General features: G+C 46.1%; 2 protein-coding genes across 2 annotated transcripts in view; both read left to right on the top strand.

Moving 5' to 3' along the window:
* Positions 1-4757, top strand: part of LOC138763170 (transmembrane and coiled-coil domains protein 1-like) — a 69249-nt gene extending 64492 nt beyond the window's left edge. The window contains exon 6 of the transcript XR_011357361.1: positions 4694-4757. The gene's annotated coding sequence lies outside the window, so the exon portion shown is untranslated. The remainder of the gene's footprint in view (positions 1-4693) is intronic.
* plxnd1 (plexin D1) overlaps positions 307-13682 on the top strand; it is a 116130-nt gene continuing 102754 nt past the window's right edge. The window contains exon 1 of the mRNA XM_069936897.1: positions 307-2651. Coding sequence (XP_069792998.1) covers positions 1452-2651 — 1200 coding nt within the window. The 5' untranslated portion in view covers positions 307-1451. The remainder of the gene's footprint in view (positions 2652-13682) is intronic.

Here is a 13682-nt window from a genome sequence, read left to right as displayed (position 1 = left end):
TACTGGGATCCCCGCTGCAAGTAAATTGGTTTTCTGCAGATGCACGTCAGTGGGGGGAACTTCTCCAGAGAGGTGTAGGCAGTGAGGGAGCTCCGTCGGGGTAGAGAGATAACTCTTGTGTTTATTGCCAAGAGAGAGCTCCCTGTGGATCCAGGGTAGTGAAGGAGGTTATGGGCAGTGAGGAGACTCCTCTGGAAGACCTCGGCTGTGAGGGAGTTCTGCCTAGGCAGTGAGGGCGCACCGCCAGAGTGTTTTGGACCGTGAGGGAGCTCACCTTGGGCAGCGAGGGAGCTTCCCCGGTGTCCGGGACCGTGAAGGAGGTCTCCTCGGGTCCGGAAGAAAGTCCCGTTGGACTGTCCTCTGAGGGAGCTCTTCGGGTGTCCTGGGTCGTGAGGAAGCTCCGCCGAGGGAGTGAGGGAGCTTCCCTTGTGTCCTGGGTCGTGAGGAAGCTCCGCCGAGGGAGTGAGGGAGCGCCCCGGTGTCCTGGGTCGTGAGGAAGCTCTGCCGGGGGAGTGAGGGAGCGCTCGGGTGTGCTGAGTCGTGAGGGAGCTCCTCTGTGGCTGTGAGGGAGCGCCCCGGTGTCCTGGGCTGTGACGAAACTTCGTCGGGCCAATGAGGGAGCTTTCCCGGTGTCCTGGGCAGTGATAGAGATCCGCCGGTGCAGTGAGGGAGTGCCCCGGTGTCCTGGATCGTGAGGGGGCGGCCCGGGCTCTGGGCGGCCGGTGACTGTGGGCGCTGGTCGTAGCTGGGTCTCGGCGCAGCACTGACAGGAAGCAGTCTTCCTGTGGGCTTATTGGGACGGAGACCATCGTCAGACAGACAGCGGTCACGGTGCCGGCAGCGCAGCCTCGACCGGCTGAGGGTAGACCCGGAGCGGGGTACAGAGCTCCGCACCGGGAAAGTAGAGAGAACCGCACTGGGACCCAGTCTGCTTCGAGAGAGAGGAGAGAGAGCCGCACTGGGACCCAGTCTGCTTCGAGAGAGAGGAGAGAGAGCCACTGGGACCCAGTCTGCTCCGGCAGAGAGATCCGCACTTGAACACAGTCTGCTCTGGGAGAGTGAGGAGAGAGATCCGCACTGGGAGACCATCTACTCCGAGAGAGAGGAGCTCCCGGCGGGGCTCCGCACCAGAAGTGAGAAAGAAAGAGGAGACAACTCCGCACCGGGAGTTAATCTGACCAGGAAAATGCTCGAGTGAGAGAGAGAGAGAGAGATCTGCGCCGGGAAAACTCCGCATCGTGAGCAATGGGTCGCAGCGGGCCGGGGAGTCGGAAGGGATAACACCGAGTGAAGCGAAATCAGAATCGGTGGACGCAGTCAAAGGGAGGATCCTGAGCCAAACATCGGTGTCACCTGCGGTCCCAGACTTTGCGGGTAGGGATAGGCATCCCGGGAGTTGAGGCTCAGGGCCCCCTGAAGTTGAAGCTGACAGAACCTGGAATTGAGGCAGGATGAGGCTGAGCCTGAGGAGGAGGGGACTGGCAGTCGGGCTCCTGCTGCTGCTGCCACCCCTGGTCATGCCCATGCAGGTGTGCCAGCACTTCCGCAGTGTTACACCCACCAACAACCTGGCAGTGCTGGGGGCACCAAGCCCAGGGCCCCGGGTCTATGTGGGGGTGGTGAATGCCCTCTACCAGTTGAGCCCAACCCTGGCATTGGAGGCACAACTGAGGACAGGCCCAGTGCAGGACAGTGCCCTGTGCCATGCACCGCAGCTCCCCCACAGCGGCTGCGAACATCCGTGCCGCCGCACTGACTGCCACAACAAGCTGCTGCTGGCTGACCGCAGCCAGGGCCTGCTAGTGGTATGTGGCTCAGTACACCAGGGCTTCTGCCAGCTGCGAGACCTGGCCAACATCAGTCGCCTGTCGGTGCCCTTTCCGCCACCCTCTGGCACCAACCTGGTCTTCCCCAGCATGCTATACGTGGCGGCAAACCACCCCCGGGCCTCCACAGTGGGCCTGGTGCTCCAGGGCCTGGGCAAAGGCTCCCGGAGTCGTCTGCTGGTGGCAGCCACTTACACGGGCCTGGGAACACGCTACTTCCCCACCAACAGCAGCCGGGAGGACCTGCGCTTCGAGAACACGCCTGAGATCGCCATCCGCTCCCTGGATGCCAGCCGCCTGTCCCGGCTCTTCACTTACGACATCAACCCATCCGAGGACAACGTCTTCAAGGTCAAAGCTGAGGCTAAAGCCCGAAACCGGCTCAGCTTTGTCAGGGCTTTTGGTGATGGAGCCTACACCTACCTGGCCCTCAACAATGATGCCGACTCTGGCACCAAGGGAGGCCGGGCACGCAGCCTGTTGGCTCGTGTCTGCACCGGAGCCCAGGGTCCGCGCCCTGCTGAGAGCCGCAAATTGACCGAGTCCTACATCCAACTGGGCCTGCACTGCAGTGCTGGGCCTGCCTTGTATGGGCACCTGATCTCCGTCTGGCCAGGCCCTGGGCGCACCCTCTACGGCCTCTTCGACAGGCCAGAGGATGGCAGGGGTCTGTCGGCTCTCTGCGCCTTCCATTTCACCCACATCGAGCAGAGGATGAGGGAGGCCCGGCGCAAGTGCTTTGAGGAGAGGCACAGCCAGGAGGTGACGGTGCTGGACAGCGTGATCCAGGGGAGTGGGCCCGCCTGTGTCCAACGCAACATCACAGTGAGTGGGGCTGGGGTTGAAGCTGAGCTAGGTGTCACCAAATGATAATGATGATGAGTTTATTGTCATACACACTGTACAACATACATCTTCACTGAAATTTTTATCAGAGAGTGTAAGCATGGGTGGGGCAGGTCCTTCAGTGTGTCGGCAACTTTCCTGAGGCATTGGGAGGTGTAGACAGAGTGGATGGAGGGGAGGGTGTGTGTGTGTGTGTGTGTGTGTGTGTGTGTGTGTGTGTGTGTGTGTGTGTCCTCCTGATCTGTGGTTTGTTGTGTCTTGGTTGAAGCAGTTCCCTTTCCAAGCTGTGACGTATCCAAACTGGACATATTCCATGGTCCACCTGGAAACATTGGCTAGAGCCATTGGGGATGTGTCGGATATCATCACGTTTCTGAGGGAGTCGCCATGTTGACAATGGTGGCTTAACTACCACCTGGGACCCTAGACTGAGCTTTAGTAAGGCCCCCCCGACCTTACCCCCACCCGCCTCACCTTCAGTCATACCCTCCCCTCACATTCTAAATTTATCCACTGTGTTGGTCCTCAGGGTGTGCCTGGGTGATGGCAGGATAGAATTGATGGGTTGGATGGTTATAGCCCAGTGGAGAGGGGTGCAAGGGAAGGGGTTGGGCTGGTAGTGGGGTACCTTGGTGGCAACCACTGGCAAGTCCTCATTGCCAGGCTTTGACATAGGGCTGCATTTGGGGCAGTTTATCTGGTAGCTGTTCAGCTTTCTGCTGCACAATACCCCCTGGCTTGTACCAGCCAGCTGCCCAAAATTGTTTTCCATTCATACTTTGATTTTACCCCACTGCCTTGGCCCACGGAGCCAGTGAACCATGGAAAGGTTGGACTGCGAGCCACACATACATTCATCCAAGTTTTCCTTCATCATGTGGATAGTTGTTTCCCTTCTCTCCTCCCACCAAAACTTGGTTTATCCAGTTCAACGATTGTACTGTCAGTGCCAGATTGATCTTTAAGTCACAGGCTCTAAGAAACTTGAGCAGGAACTCATCCCCGAAACACAGTGGCCAATTCTGACTTTGCTTCAGCACCTGGAGCCTGAGCTGTGACCAAGCGGAGTCCAAGTGAACTCACCACTGCTGAGCCGCCGGGTCTCTTCCAGTGGGTCGCACTTTGCTGACTTGGTGGGAGTAGAAAGTGTGACAAACACTGTGAACGTGCTCTGGATTAAGTTCAAAGCAAGTTAAGGGCCAGAGCATGTTCAGAGTGTTTGTCACACACACACCCCCCCTCCCCCACCCCAATCATGTCGGCAGAGTGTGAGCCGCTGGAAGAAACCCTGGGGCTCAGCGGTGGTGAAGACACTGCCTACAGGTGCTCATCCTCCATCCCACCAAACTATTAGATTTTTAAATTCTCTCCGACCAAATTCGATGTTAAAAATCTAATAGTTTGGTGGGAAGGTGGAAGATCACATACACTGCAGTAGCAAATCTTCATGCCATTGGCCTGCTGCCGCCAGATCCCAGAAACCACCACATGCATCACCCTGTCAATGGTGCGACACCAACTCTGGGCCACAGTTACCGGCTTCACCTACGCAGATCCGTAGTAAGTGTGAAACGATAAACTGAGAATAGACTATCCTTTACTGAGTAGGCTGAAGCCTATGGACTTGAGGCCCCTTACCCTCCAGGACCCTAGGCTTCAGCCTACTCAGCCTAATGGTTAATCCAACACTATGTATTGGTGTGCTTTCTTGGTTGTTGTGCCAATGAGGTTGGACCAGGGCAGGTTGTTGGTGATAGTCACAGCTAAAAATGTAAAGCTCTTCACTACCTCCACTTGATACAGTGGTGAGAAAGGGAGAAGTGTTTGCTCTACCCCACATCCTGAATCAACGACCAGCACTTTGGTTTTGCTGGCCCTGCGGGAGAGCTTCTTGTCCTGACTCCATGTATTCTGTTCACACAATAATGGGTGTACAGCGGGTACAGTGAGGTCTTGCTTAGTGGGGCATGGGTGGTAAAGGGATGGAGTTATTCCTGATCCTCATCAACTATGGTCTGCAGGTCAGAAGGTTGAGGGCCCAGTTGCAGAGAGGGTGCTGGAATGACGTCTCAGAGTTTTGGAGATGGGATGGATGGGGACTCAGGTGATGAAGGCAGAGCTGGAGTCAATGAAAAGATCTGATGGAGGTGAGAAATTCACAAATGTGCTGGAGAAATTCAGCATGTCACGCAGCAACATCTTCTTTTCCATCTGGGCACTCTCCATCCAGACAGTATCAACATCAACTTCTTCAATTTCCATTAACCCTCTCCCCCAGGTTTCTCTTTTTCCCTTCCCTTCTGTCTCATTTCACTAGCTCCCTACCCCCTTTCTTTCCCTCTTGTATCAGAGTTATCCTTCCTAGCCCTCCGTTCTCTCAGCTTTTTTTCTTCTATTCCCCTCCCACCTGTATTCCCCTCTGATCTCCTCCTGCCCCTTCCTCACCTCCACTCTTCCCCCTCCCCCACCTTTTTAATTCAGATGCTTGTCTGATTTTGTTCATACCTTGACGAAGGGCCCAGGTCTGAAATGTTGGTTACACTTTGCTTTCCATGGATGCTGCATGCCCTGCAGAGTTTCTTCAGCACGTTTGTATGTTGCATTCGATTCCAGCATCTGAAAATTTTCCTGTTTAATGGAATGGAGTTATATAGCCCTTCAGTAAGACCATAAGGCTGTAAAACATAGGAGCAGAAATAGCCTATTCAGCCCCTTGAATCTGCCCCTCCATTTAATCATGAGCTGATCAATTTTCCCACTCAGCCCTAATGCCCATAATCTCTGATGCCCTGACTAATCAAGAACCTATCAATCTCTGCCTTAAATACACTTAATGACTTGGCCTTCAAAACCATCTGAGCTAATTCCACAGATTTACCAACCTCTGGCTGAAGAAATTCCTCCATATCTCCATTCTAAGCCAATGCCTTTCAGCCCTGAATTTGTGCTCTCTTGTCCTAGACTCCCACCACGAGAAACAACCTTTCTACATCTACTCTGTCAACACCTTTTAAAATTCAAAATGTTTCAATGAGATCGCCCCTCATTCTCCTAAATTCCAATGAGAACAAGCCAAGAGGTGTCAAAAGCTTCTCATATGATAACCCTTTCATTCCTAGAATCATCCTTGTGAATGTCCTCTGAACCCTCTCCAATGTCAGCACATCCTTTCTTAAATGAGGAGCCCAAAACTGCTTTCAATACTCCAGGTGAGGTCTCACCAGTGCCTTATAAAGCCTCAACATTACAACCATGTTCTGTGGTTGACTCATATCCTGTTGATCTTTCCTATTCATGTTCAGGCCTTCTGAGGAGAATGAGCTCAAACCCATCCAGTTGGGTAGAACTGGAGAATAAGAAAGGTGTTCCATCATGATCAGGCTGTAATAAAGACTTCCCAATGGCCAGCAGGAGACAAAGGAACAGAGAGACAGCAGATCATGGAAAAATTGTAATAACAGGGTTATTTTAGTGGGATATTTTAACTTCTCAGGGGTTTTTATGGAGCAGCGTGTTAGGTGCATCCATGAGGGTTTCTTGAAACAATCTATGGACAGTCCAATTGAGGCTGGGGCTGTTCTCAACCTCACATTGGGAAATGAGCCTGGCTGGATGATTGGTGCAGAAACCATTTGAGAATAGTGACCATTGTTTTAAGATAGTAATGGATGGGGAAAGGTTGGGTGTATGTGCTCATTTGGGGGAGGCTAATTACAACAGTATTAGCCAGGAGCTTGGAACATAAATTGGGAAAACATGTGACATGTGGGCAGTACACCAAAGGAAAAGTGCTGGAGAAACCAGCAGGTCACGCAGCATCCATGGGAAGGAAAAGGCAGTCGATGTTTCAGGCTTGAGCCCTTTTTCAGGAATGTTGATAAGGCAGATACCTGAATAAAAGGGTTTGAGGAGGGGAGAGGGGAAAGGAGCACAGACTGACAGGTAAGAGGTAATCAGTGGTGACAGGAGGGAGGGTAAAGAGAAGCTGAGAATAGATAGAGTAAATGCAAGCAGCCTTTTTCCTCTAAAATTGGGTGAGACATGAACTGGAGGACATGGGTTAAGGGTGAAAGGTGAGATGCTTAAAGGGAACATTAGGGAGACAGTGTGAATCAAGCTACCAGCTGAAGTGGTGATTGTGGGCTTGATTTTTGACATTTAAGAAAAACTTTGATGAGTACATGGATAGGAGGAGTATGGAGCACTATGGTCTGGGTGCAGGTCAATGGAACTAGGCAGAATAATATTTCAGCACAGACAAGACAGGCCGAAGGGCCTATTTCTGGAAAGTAATCTGTGGGGAGAGGGCAGGGCTGAGAAGAGTAGCTCTCTGATCGGAGAAGGAAGTGGATAGGGAGCTGGAGGAACGAAAGTAGAGGGATGAGGGTAAGAGGGATGTGAGCGTTCACATGATCATAGAGTTTGAGAGCAGCGGGGAGTTTTTGAAAGGCCAGTGGTTTCTGTGAGGATGAAAGACAAGGATGGCAAGATTCAGGAACTTTGGCTGAAAAGAGATATTGTAAATTTAGTCAAAAAAAAGAAAAAGGAAGCACACACAACAATTAAGAATCTGAAATTGATCAAGGCTCATCAGGATTGAACAGAAGCAGGAAAGAAAAAGAGAATCAGGAGGGCTGGAAGAGGCCATGAAATGAGCTTGCTGAGCAAGATTAAAGAAAATCCAAGGCATGTTATATTTGCATTGAAACCAAGAGGACAACTAAGGGGAGGATAGGAGCCCTTGAGAACAATTTGTTTTTGGAGCAAGAGGGGGTGAGGTACTTGGTGAGTACTTTGCATTGGTATTCACATGGAGGATTGTGAGATTAAGGAGAGCTGTGCTGAGATTCTAGGTCATGTTGACAACAAGAAGGAGCAGATGCTGGGTCTTTTGAATAATAAGGTGGATAAGTCCACAGGGCCTGTTGGTGAAGGAAGCAATGGAAGAGATTTCTGGGGCCTTGACAAAGATCTTTAAATTCCCTTCTTAGCTACAGGCAAGGCCCCCGATCTGTTCCTTTGTTTCAGAAAGGAAACAGGAACAAACCAGGAAATTATGGGCCAGTGAGCCTTACGTCAGTGGTAGGGAAATTATTGGCGGAGAGGACATACTGACATTTGTAAAGGCATGAGCTAATTCAAGATGGAATAGCAGGGCTTTGTGTGGGGGAGGTCATGTCTCCTCAAGAAAGTGACAAAAATAGAACTTTCCAGCACAGTACAGGCACTTCAGCCCACGATGTCTTGCCGACTTATGTAAACCTACTCCACAACAATCTAACCCTTCCCTACCTCACACCGTAACCATTTTTTTTATACCCATGTGCATTTTCTAAGTGTGTTTTAAATGTCGCTATTATACCAGTCTCCACACCACCCCGAGAAATGCATTCCAGGCACCCACCGTTCTCTGTGTGGGGGGGGAAAAAACTACCTCTGATATCTCCCCTAAACTTTCCTCCACTCACTTTTTTTTGAAAATTTTATTTATTAGTACATTTCAAATTAGCTTGCAATATCATTACACAATAAATACTAAATAATTTTCAATTTCCCCCCAACCTCCTACCTTCCCTAACCCCTACAGATAGAAAAAAGAAAGAGAACATTCATCATAATATTTATAATGACATATATAATACCATAATATATTTCTTGATGTAAATACCATATTTTCAGTGAGGGAGTTGGATTAGAAGGTCTGGATTCATCTATATTCATAAATCACATATAAGGCTTCCATATTTCACAAAATTTGTCATAATCATCTCTCATATTATGTAATTTTTTCTAATGGGAGACAATGTTTTATTTCATTAAACAATTCTTCTATTTTTATATTACTTTCCATTTTCCATGTTTTAGCTACACACTTTCTTGTTACTGCTGTTGCTAAACTCAAAAAACTCCTTTTATATTTGTATACTCCTAACTTAATATCTTTATCATATATATTGCCCAACAAAAAGATTCTTGGATCTAATTTAACCTTTACTTTTAATATCTTCTCTAGCACAGCGCATAATTCTTTCCAAAAATCTTTTACCTTTTCACACAATCATATTGAATGCAAAAAATGATCAACCTCTTTTTTATAGAATAGAGAAATTTTGAATAGAGAAATTTGGGTTAAATTTATTCAAATTATAAGGTGTATAATGCATTTGATGTAAAAAATTATATTGAACCATTTCACATCGTGCACTAATTGTATTAGTTACACTGTCCCTACATAATTTTGTCCATATTTCTTCTTGACTTTGTATATTAAAGTCCTGCTCCCATTTCAATTTATTTTTATACAGATCTTTTTACTCCTTTGTTTCTTGTAATTTATTCTACATAGTGGTTATAAACCTTTGAATAATAAAAGAATCTGTTATAACATATTCAAATTGACTATGCTCCGGAAGTCTCAAATCTGTTTCTATTTTCTTCTTCAAATATAAGCTTAATTGATAATATACAAATATTGTATTTTGGATATCCCATATTTCTCCTTTAATTGATCAAATGTCATGAAAATTGAACCTCTAAAACAATCTTGAATTTTCTGTCTACCTTTTTCATACCAAATATCAAATAAAGAATTATTCATTGTAAACGGAAGAAGTTGATTTTGTCTTAAAGTCAAATGAGCCAACTGATAATTTCTTATTCCTCTTTCTATATCTATCCCATTCCATATTCGAATCAGATGTTTTAAAATTTGTATTTCTTTTCTACCTTTAAAAAATGTCGTATTTCCATTTATACAGTATTTGCTCTGGACTTTCTTTACCTATATTATTTAACTCAATATTTACCCTCATTACTTTTCCCCTCTTTGATACCAAGAAGACAGAAATCCCAATTGAGCTGCCTTATAATAATTTTTAAAATTTGGTAATCTCAAACCTCCCTGATCTTTTTTCCATGTTAACTTTTCTATACTTATTGTGGCTGATTTTCCTCTCCATAAAAACTCGCTACTACTCTTATTTAATCATCTAAAAGATATTTCAGGCACCTGAATTGGTAATGTTTGAAATAAATATTGAATTATAGGGAAAATATTCATTTTAACACAATTCACCCATGATTGGTAATTTCCTCCATCTTTTTAAATCTTCCTCTAATCTGTTTAAAAGTGGTAAATAATTCATTTTATACAAATGATTCAATTGTTTACTTACTATTATCTCCAAATATTTAACCACATCATTTTGCCATTTAAATATTGTTAACATTGTGTATAGTTCACATTAGCCATCGGCATCTTTTCACTTTTATCCACATTAACCTTATATCTTGATACTAATCCATGTTCTATTAATCTTCCATTTAATCTATTCAATGAAATTTCTGGTTTAGTCAAATATACTATAACATCTGCAAAAATACTAATTTTATGAACTTTATCTCCAATCTCAAAACCAATCATTTCCTCATCTCTTTGAATAATTTCAGTTAATGATTCTATTGCCAATGCAAATAGAAATGGTGAAAGTGGGCAACCCTGCCTGGAAGACCTTTCTAATCTAATCAAGCTCAACATTTGACCATTTACTACTACTTTCACCTTTGGTTCATTATACAATACTTTTATTCCTTTTATAAATATCTCAGAAAATCCAAACTTGTATAACATCTTAAATAAAAAGTTCCATTCTAATCAATCAAATGCTTTTTCTGCATCTAAAGTAACTGCTACCGCTGGAACTTCCCTTTTTTGAGCTACATTTATCAAAATTAAAAATCTCACTATATTATCAACTGCGTTTCTTTTTGTAATAAACCCCATTTGGTCCATATTAATTAATTTTGGAAGTACCTTAACCAAACGATTGGCCCACAATTTGGATACTACTCACCTTAAACAGATGTCCACTGGTATTGGCCATGTACAAAATACCATTTTTGATTCAAACCCAAGGTCAGAAATGATTCCCTGAGAATTTTATTCCACACCGAGTGTCAACTTCTCGTTATCTTGTGGAATTCTTGCTGTGTTCCTTCAGTAAAAAGCCACCTGTGATCATCTCCCTCTTCATCACTCATCCCTAATTATGTCAGCCATCTTTCCCACCACTCACAGCTCTTCCCTGGAGCTGGGCCATGGATGAAAGAAACCTGATGGATGTTATGGGGATAGAAAGGGTAGAGGGTAAAAATTGTTCTCTTGTGGTTGGAGTGTCTCATACACAATGGCACAGGTTTAAGGTGAGAAATGGAATGTTCAGAGCAGATGTGTGGTGGGGGGGTGATGGTGGTTTGATCATACAGAGAGCAGTTAGGGTCTGGGATATTTTGTATGAAGAGTTGGTGGAACCAGATACTCTCACAACATTTAAGAAATATCCAGACATTTGTGGCTTGGGAGATATCAGGATCGAGTTTATGGTCACGAACATATGAAATTTGTTGTTTGGTGGCAGCAATTTTTGGCAGAACAAGGTACTATAAATTACAATTCCGTAAATACAAGATTTAAAAGAAATAGAAAATTCAAACCAAATGTGGATCGATAGCAATGGAATGGATTAGTTGAATGGTCATGGTGGGTCAAAGGTTGTGTGTCCATGGGGTATGGTTATGTTTTTCTGCCCATGAACAATAAACCAGGGCTTGATTGAGGATGTATTATAACACACCAGAGCAGAAAGAGGATCAAGCAGAAGAGGCTACAGGAGGGGAAATGGGCCAGCTGGCCATAGGAAGAGAAGGTAGAGGTTTAACTGGGCAGTCCTGGGATACAAGTGAACACAGTTCTAGTCACCAAGGAGCTGTGCTCCCCATCTTCATTCTCAGACAGAGGCTCTGTCCCCTCCTTAATTATTGCATCTCTCTGGTCTTTTTCCCTGCTTCAGTGACACCACCCTCACAGCCACACATCCTTGTTCCAACCCGGGCAGTTTCATATCTAGCGTTGATGCTCTTTTTCAACATCAATCGCACACAAAAAATAAATTGTGGAACAGTGGCCCAGGTTCAGACCTGCACCATCTCTGTGGAGTTTGCACATTCTCCCTGTGACCATGTGGGTTCCCTGGGGTACCCCTGTTCCCTCCCAGGTCCCAAAGGTACACAGGTTGGGTTAATTGCCTTTGGTGAGTGGTAGGTTCTGGGGAAGTTGATAGGAATGTGCAGGATAAGTGAGCAAAAGGAAGATAAAGGGTTTGGGCCCCATTCATCTTCTCCCACTGATGTTGCCCAACCCACTGAGACATCCCAAAGACCTTGTGTTGACATTTTTGTCATGGATTTATTGTGCAGGCCAAAACAATTGACAATTGTCCTCTTTGATGGGAAAGCCCCTTCTGCTCCCAATTAAAATAGCCAGACTGTATCAATAAAGACAACATGTTACTGATGCCTCATTGGGTGTCCAGCAGTGACGCAAGATCCCTCGTTGACCTCGTGTATATTTGATAAGTGGATGTGCACAAGTATTCTGTGTGACTCTGGCAGGGAAATTCAGTGGGGGTGCCCAGTGTGAACGAGACCATGCATGGTGGGATCATACCCTGCCTTGTCAAGGTGGCTCAGTTAAGACTACCCTCAACCATTAGTCACACTCCCCCAATCCTCCCCTCATGCCCCCTTAATCCTCCCCTCCCATCTCCCTCAATCTTCTCAACTCGCTGTCATTCTGTTTCTGGTGCCTGTTGCTCTCCGGAGTCTGCAATCCCTTGAGGCTGCTGCTGAGCACAGGCGCTGCAATCTTGGGCACAGACCCGTGGTTACAGGATTTTAGTTTAAAAACACAGTAAGCTCTTTTAACAGACCATTTAAAGCCAGAACAAGGCCACTGGGATTAGGACTGGGTGGTTGAACCCTTCAGAGTAGCATTGTGTCTCTGCTCTCTGCTCTTTCAGGTCCACACCAGTGTACAACAGCTCCACCATTTTTCTTTCCAATTAGACAAAACAGTGTGCACACATATACACAATACACAGCATGTACACACACTACACACACACAATACAGACACACAATATACACACATTACACAATATGCACACACTACACAATATGCACACACACTATGCACATACAATATGCACACAATATACACAGAATACACACACACACACACACACACACACACACAAAAATACACGGCACGTACAAACCATATAATAATCACATATTATATCAAGATATATAAAATAATTATTCTTTGAGCCCTATTGAAGCAAAGTTCCAGGTGAATATCATGAATAGGGGAAAAGGGAAACTCCAGTGTTCTTTTCAGCTATTTTGATGATCCTCTGTATTGATTTCTGGTCCAATGCTATGCAGCTACTGTACCACACACGTGATTCAGCCAGGCTTGAGGAACATAGGACACCAGCATGGGAAGAGGGCCAATCAGAATGACCAATTAAACAAAATCTCTGCTACCTGCACACGATGCATAGCCCTACATATCCATGTCAAAACATAGAAATGCTGGAGGAACTCAGCCAATCTCGCAGCATCCATAGGAGGTAAAGATATAGTAATGACATTTCGGGCCTGAGCCCTTCTTCAAGGTGAGAGTAAAAAAGGATAGGTGTGTGAATTAAAGGCTGGGGAAAGAATGGGAGGGGGGAAAAGTACAGATCAACTGACAAAAGGTGGATATGTTAATAAGAGGAAAGATGAGAATTGATTTTTGGCTCTGTGAAAGGAGACAGAAGGAAAAGGCAAGAGAGTGGGGAAAAGAGACTGGAAGAAGATGGGGGGGGGGGTGTGGTTTCTAAAGGAAACAGGAAAAGTTGATGTGAATGTCATCTGGTTGGAGGGTGCCCAGACAGAATATGAGGTGTTGTTTCTCTAATTTCCACCTGGTCTCAGACTGGCTGTGCATGAGACCATGGACAGACATGTCAGCAAGGGAATAAGACAGGCATTTGAAATGGATGGCCATTGGGAGATCCACGCTATTGCAGCGGACAGAGCTGGGTGCTCAACAAAGCAATCTCCCAGTCTGCTCCCAGTCTCTCTGATGTAGAGGAGGCCACAACGGGAGCACCAGATACAGTA

The sequence above is a fragment of the Narcine bancroftii genome, chromosome 5 (assembly GCF_036971445.1).
Source record: "Narcine bancroftii isolate sNarBan1 chromosome 5, sNarBan1.hap1, whole genome shotgun sequence".
Taxonomy (NCBI): domain Eukaryota; kingdom Metazoa; phylum Chordata; class Chondrichthyes; order Torpediniformes; family Narcinidae; genus Narcine; species Narcine bancroftii.
This window is presented reverse-complemented; position numbering and strand designations above follow the sequence as displayed.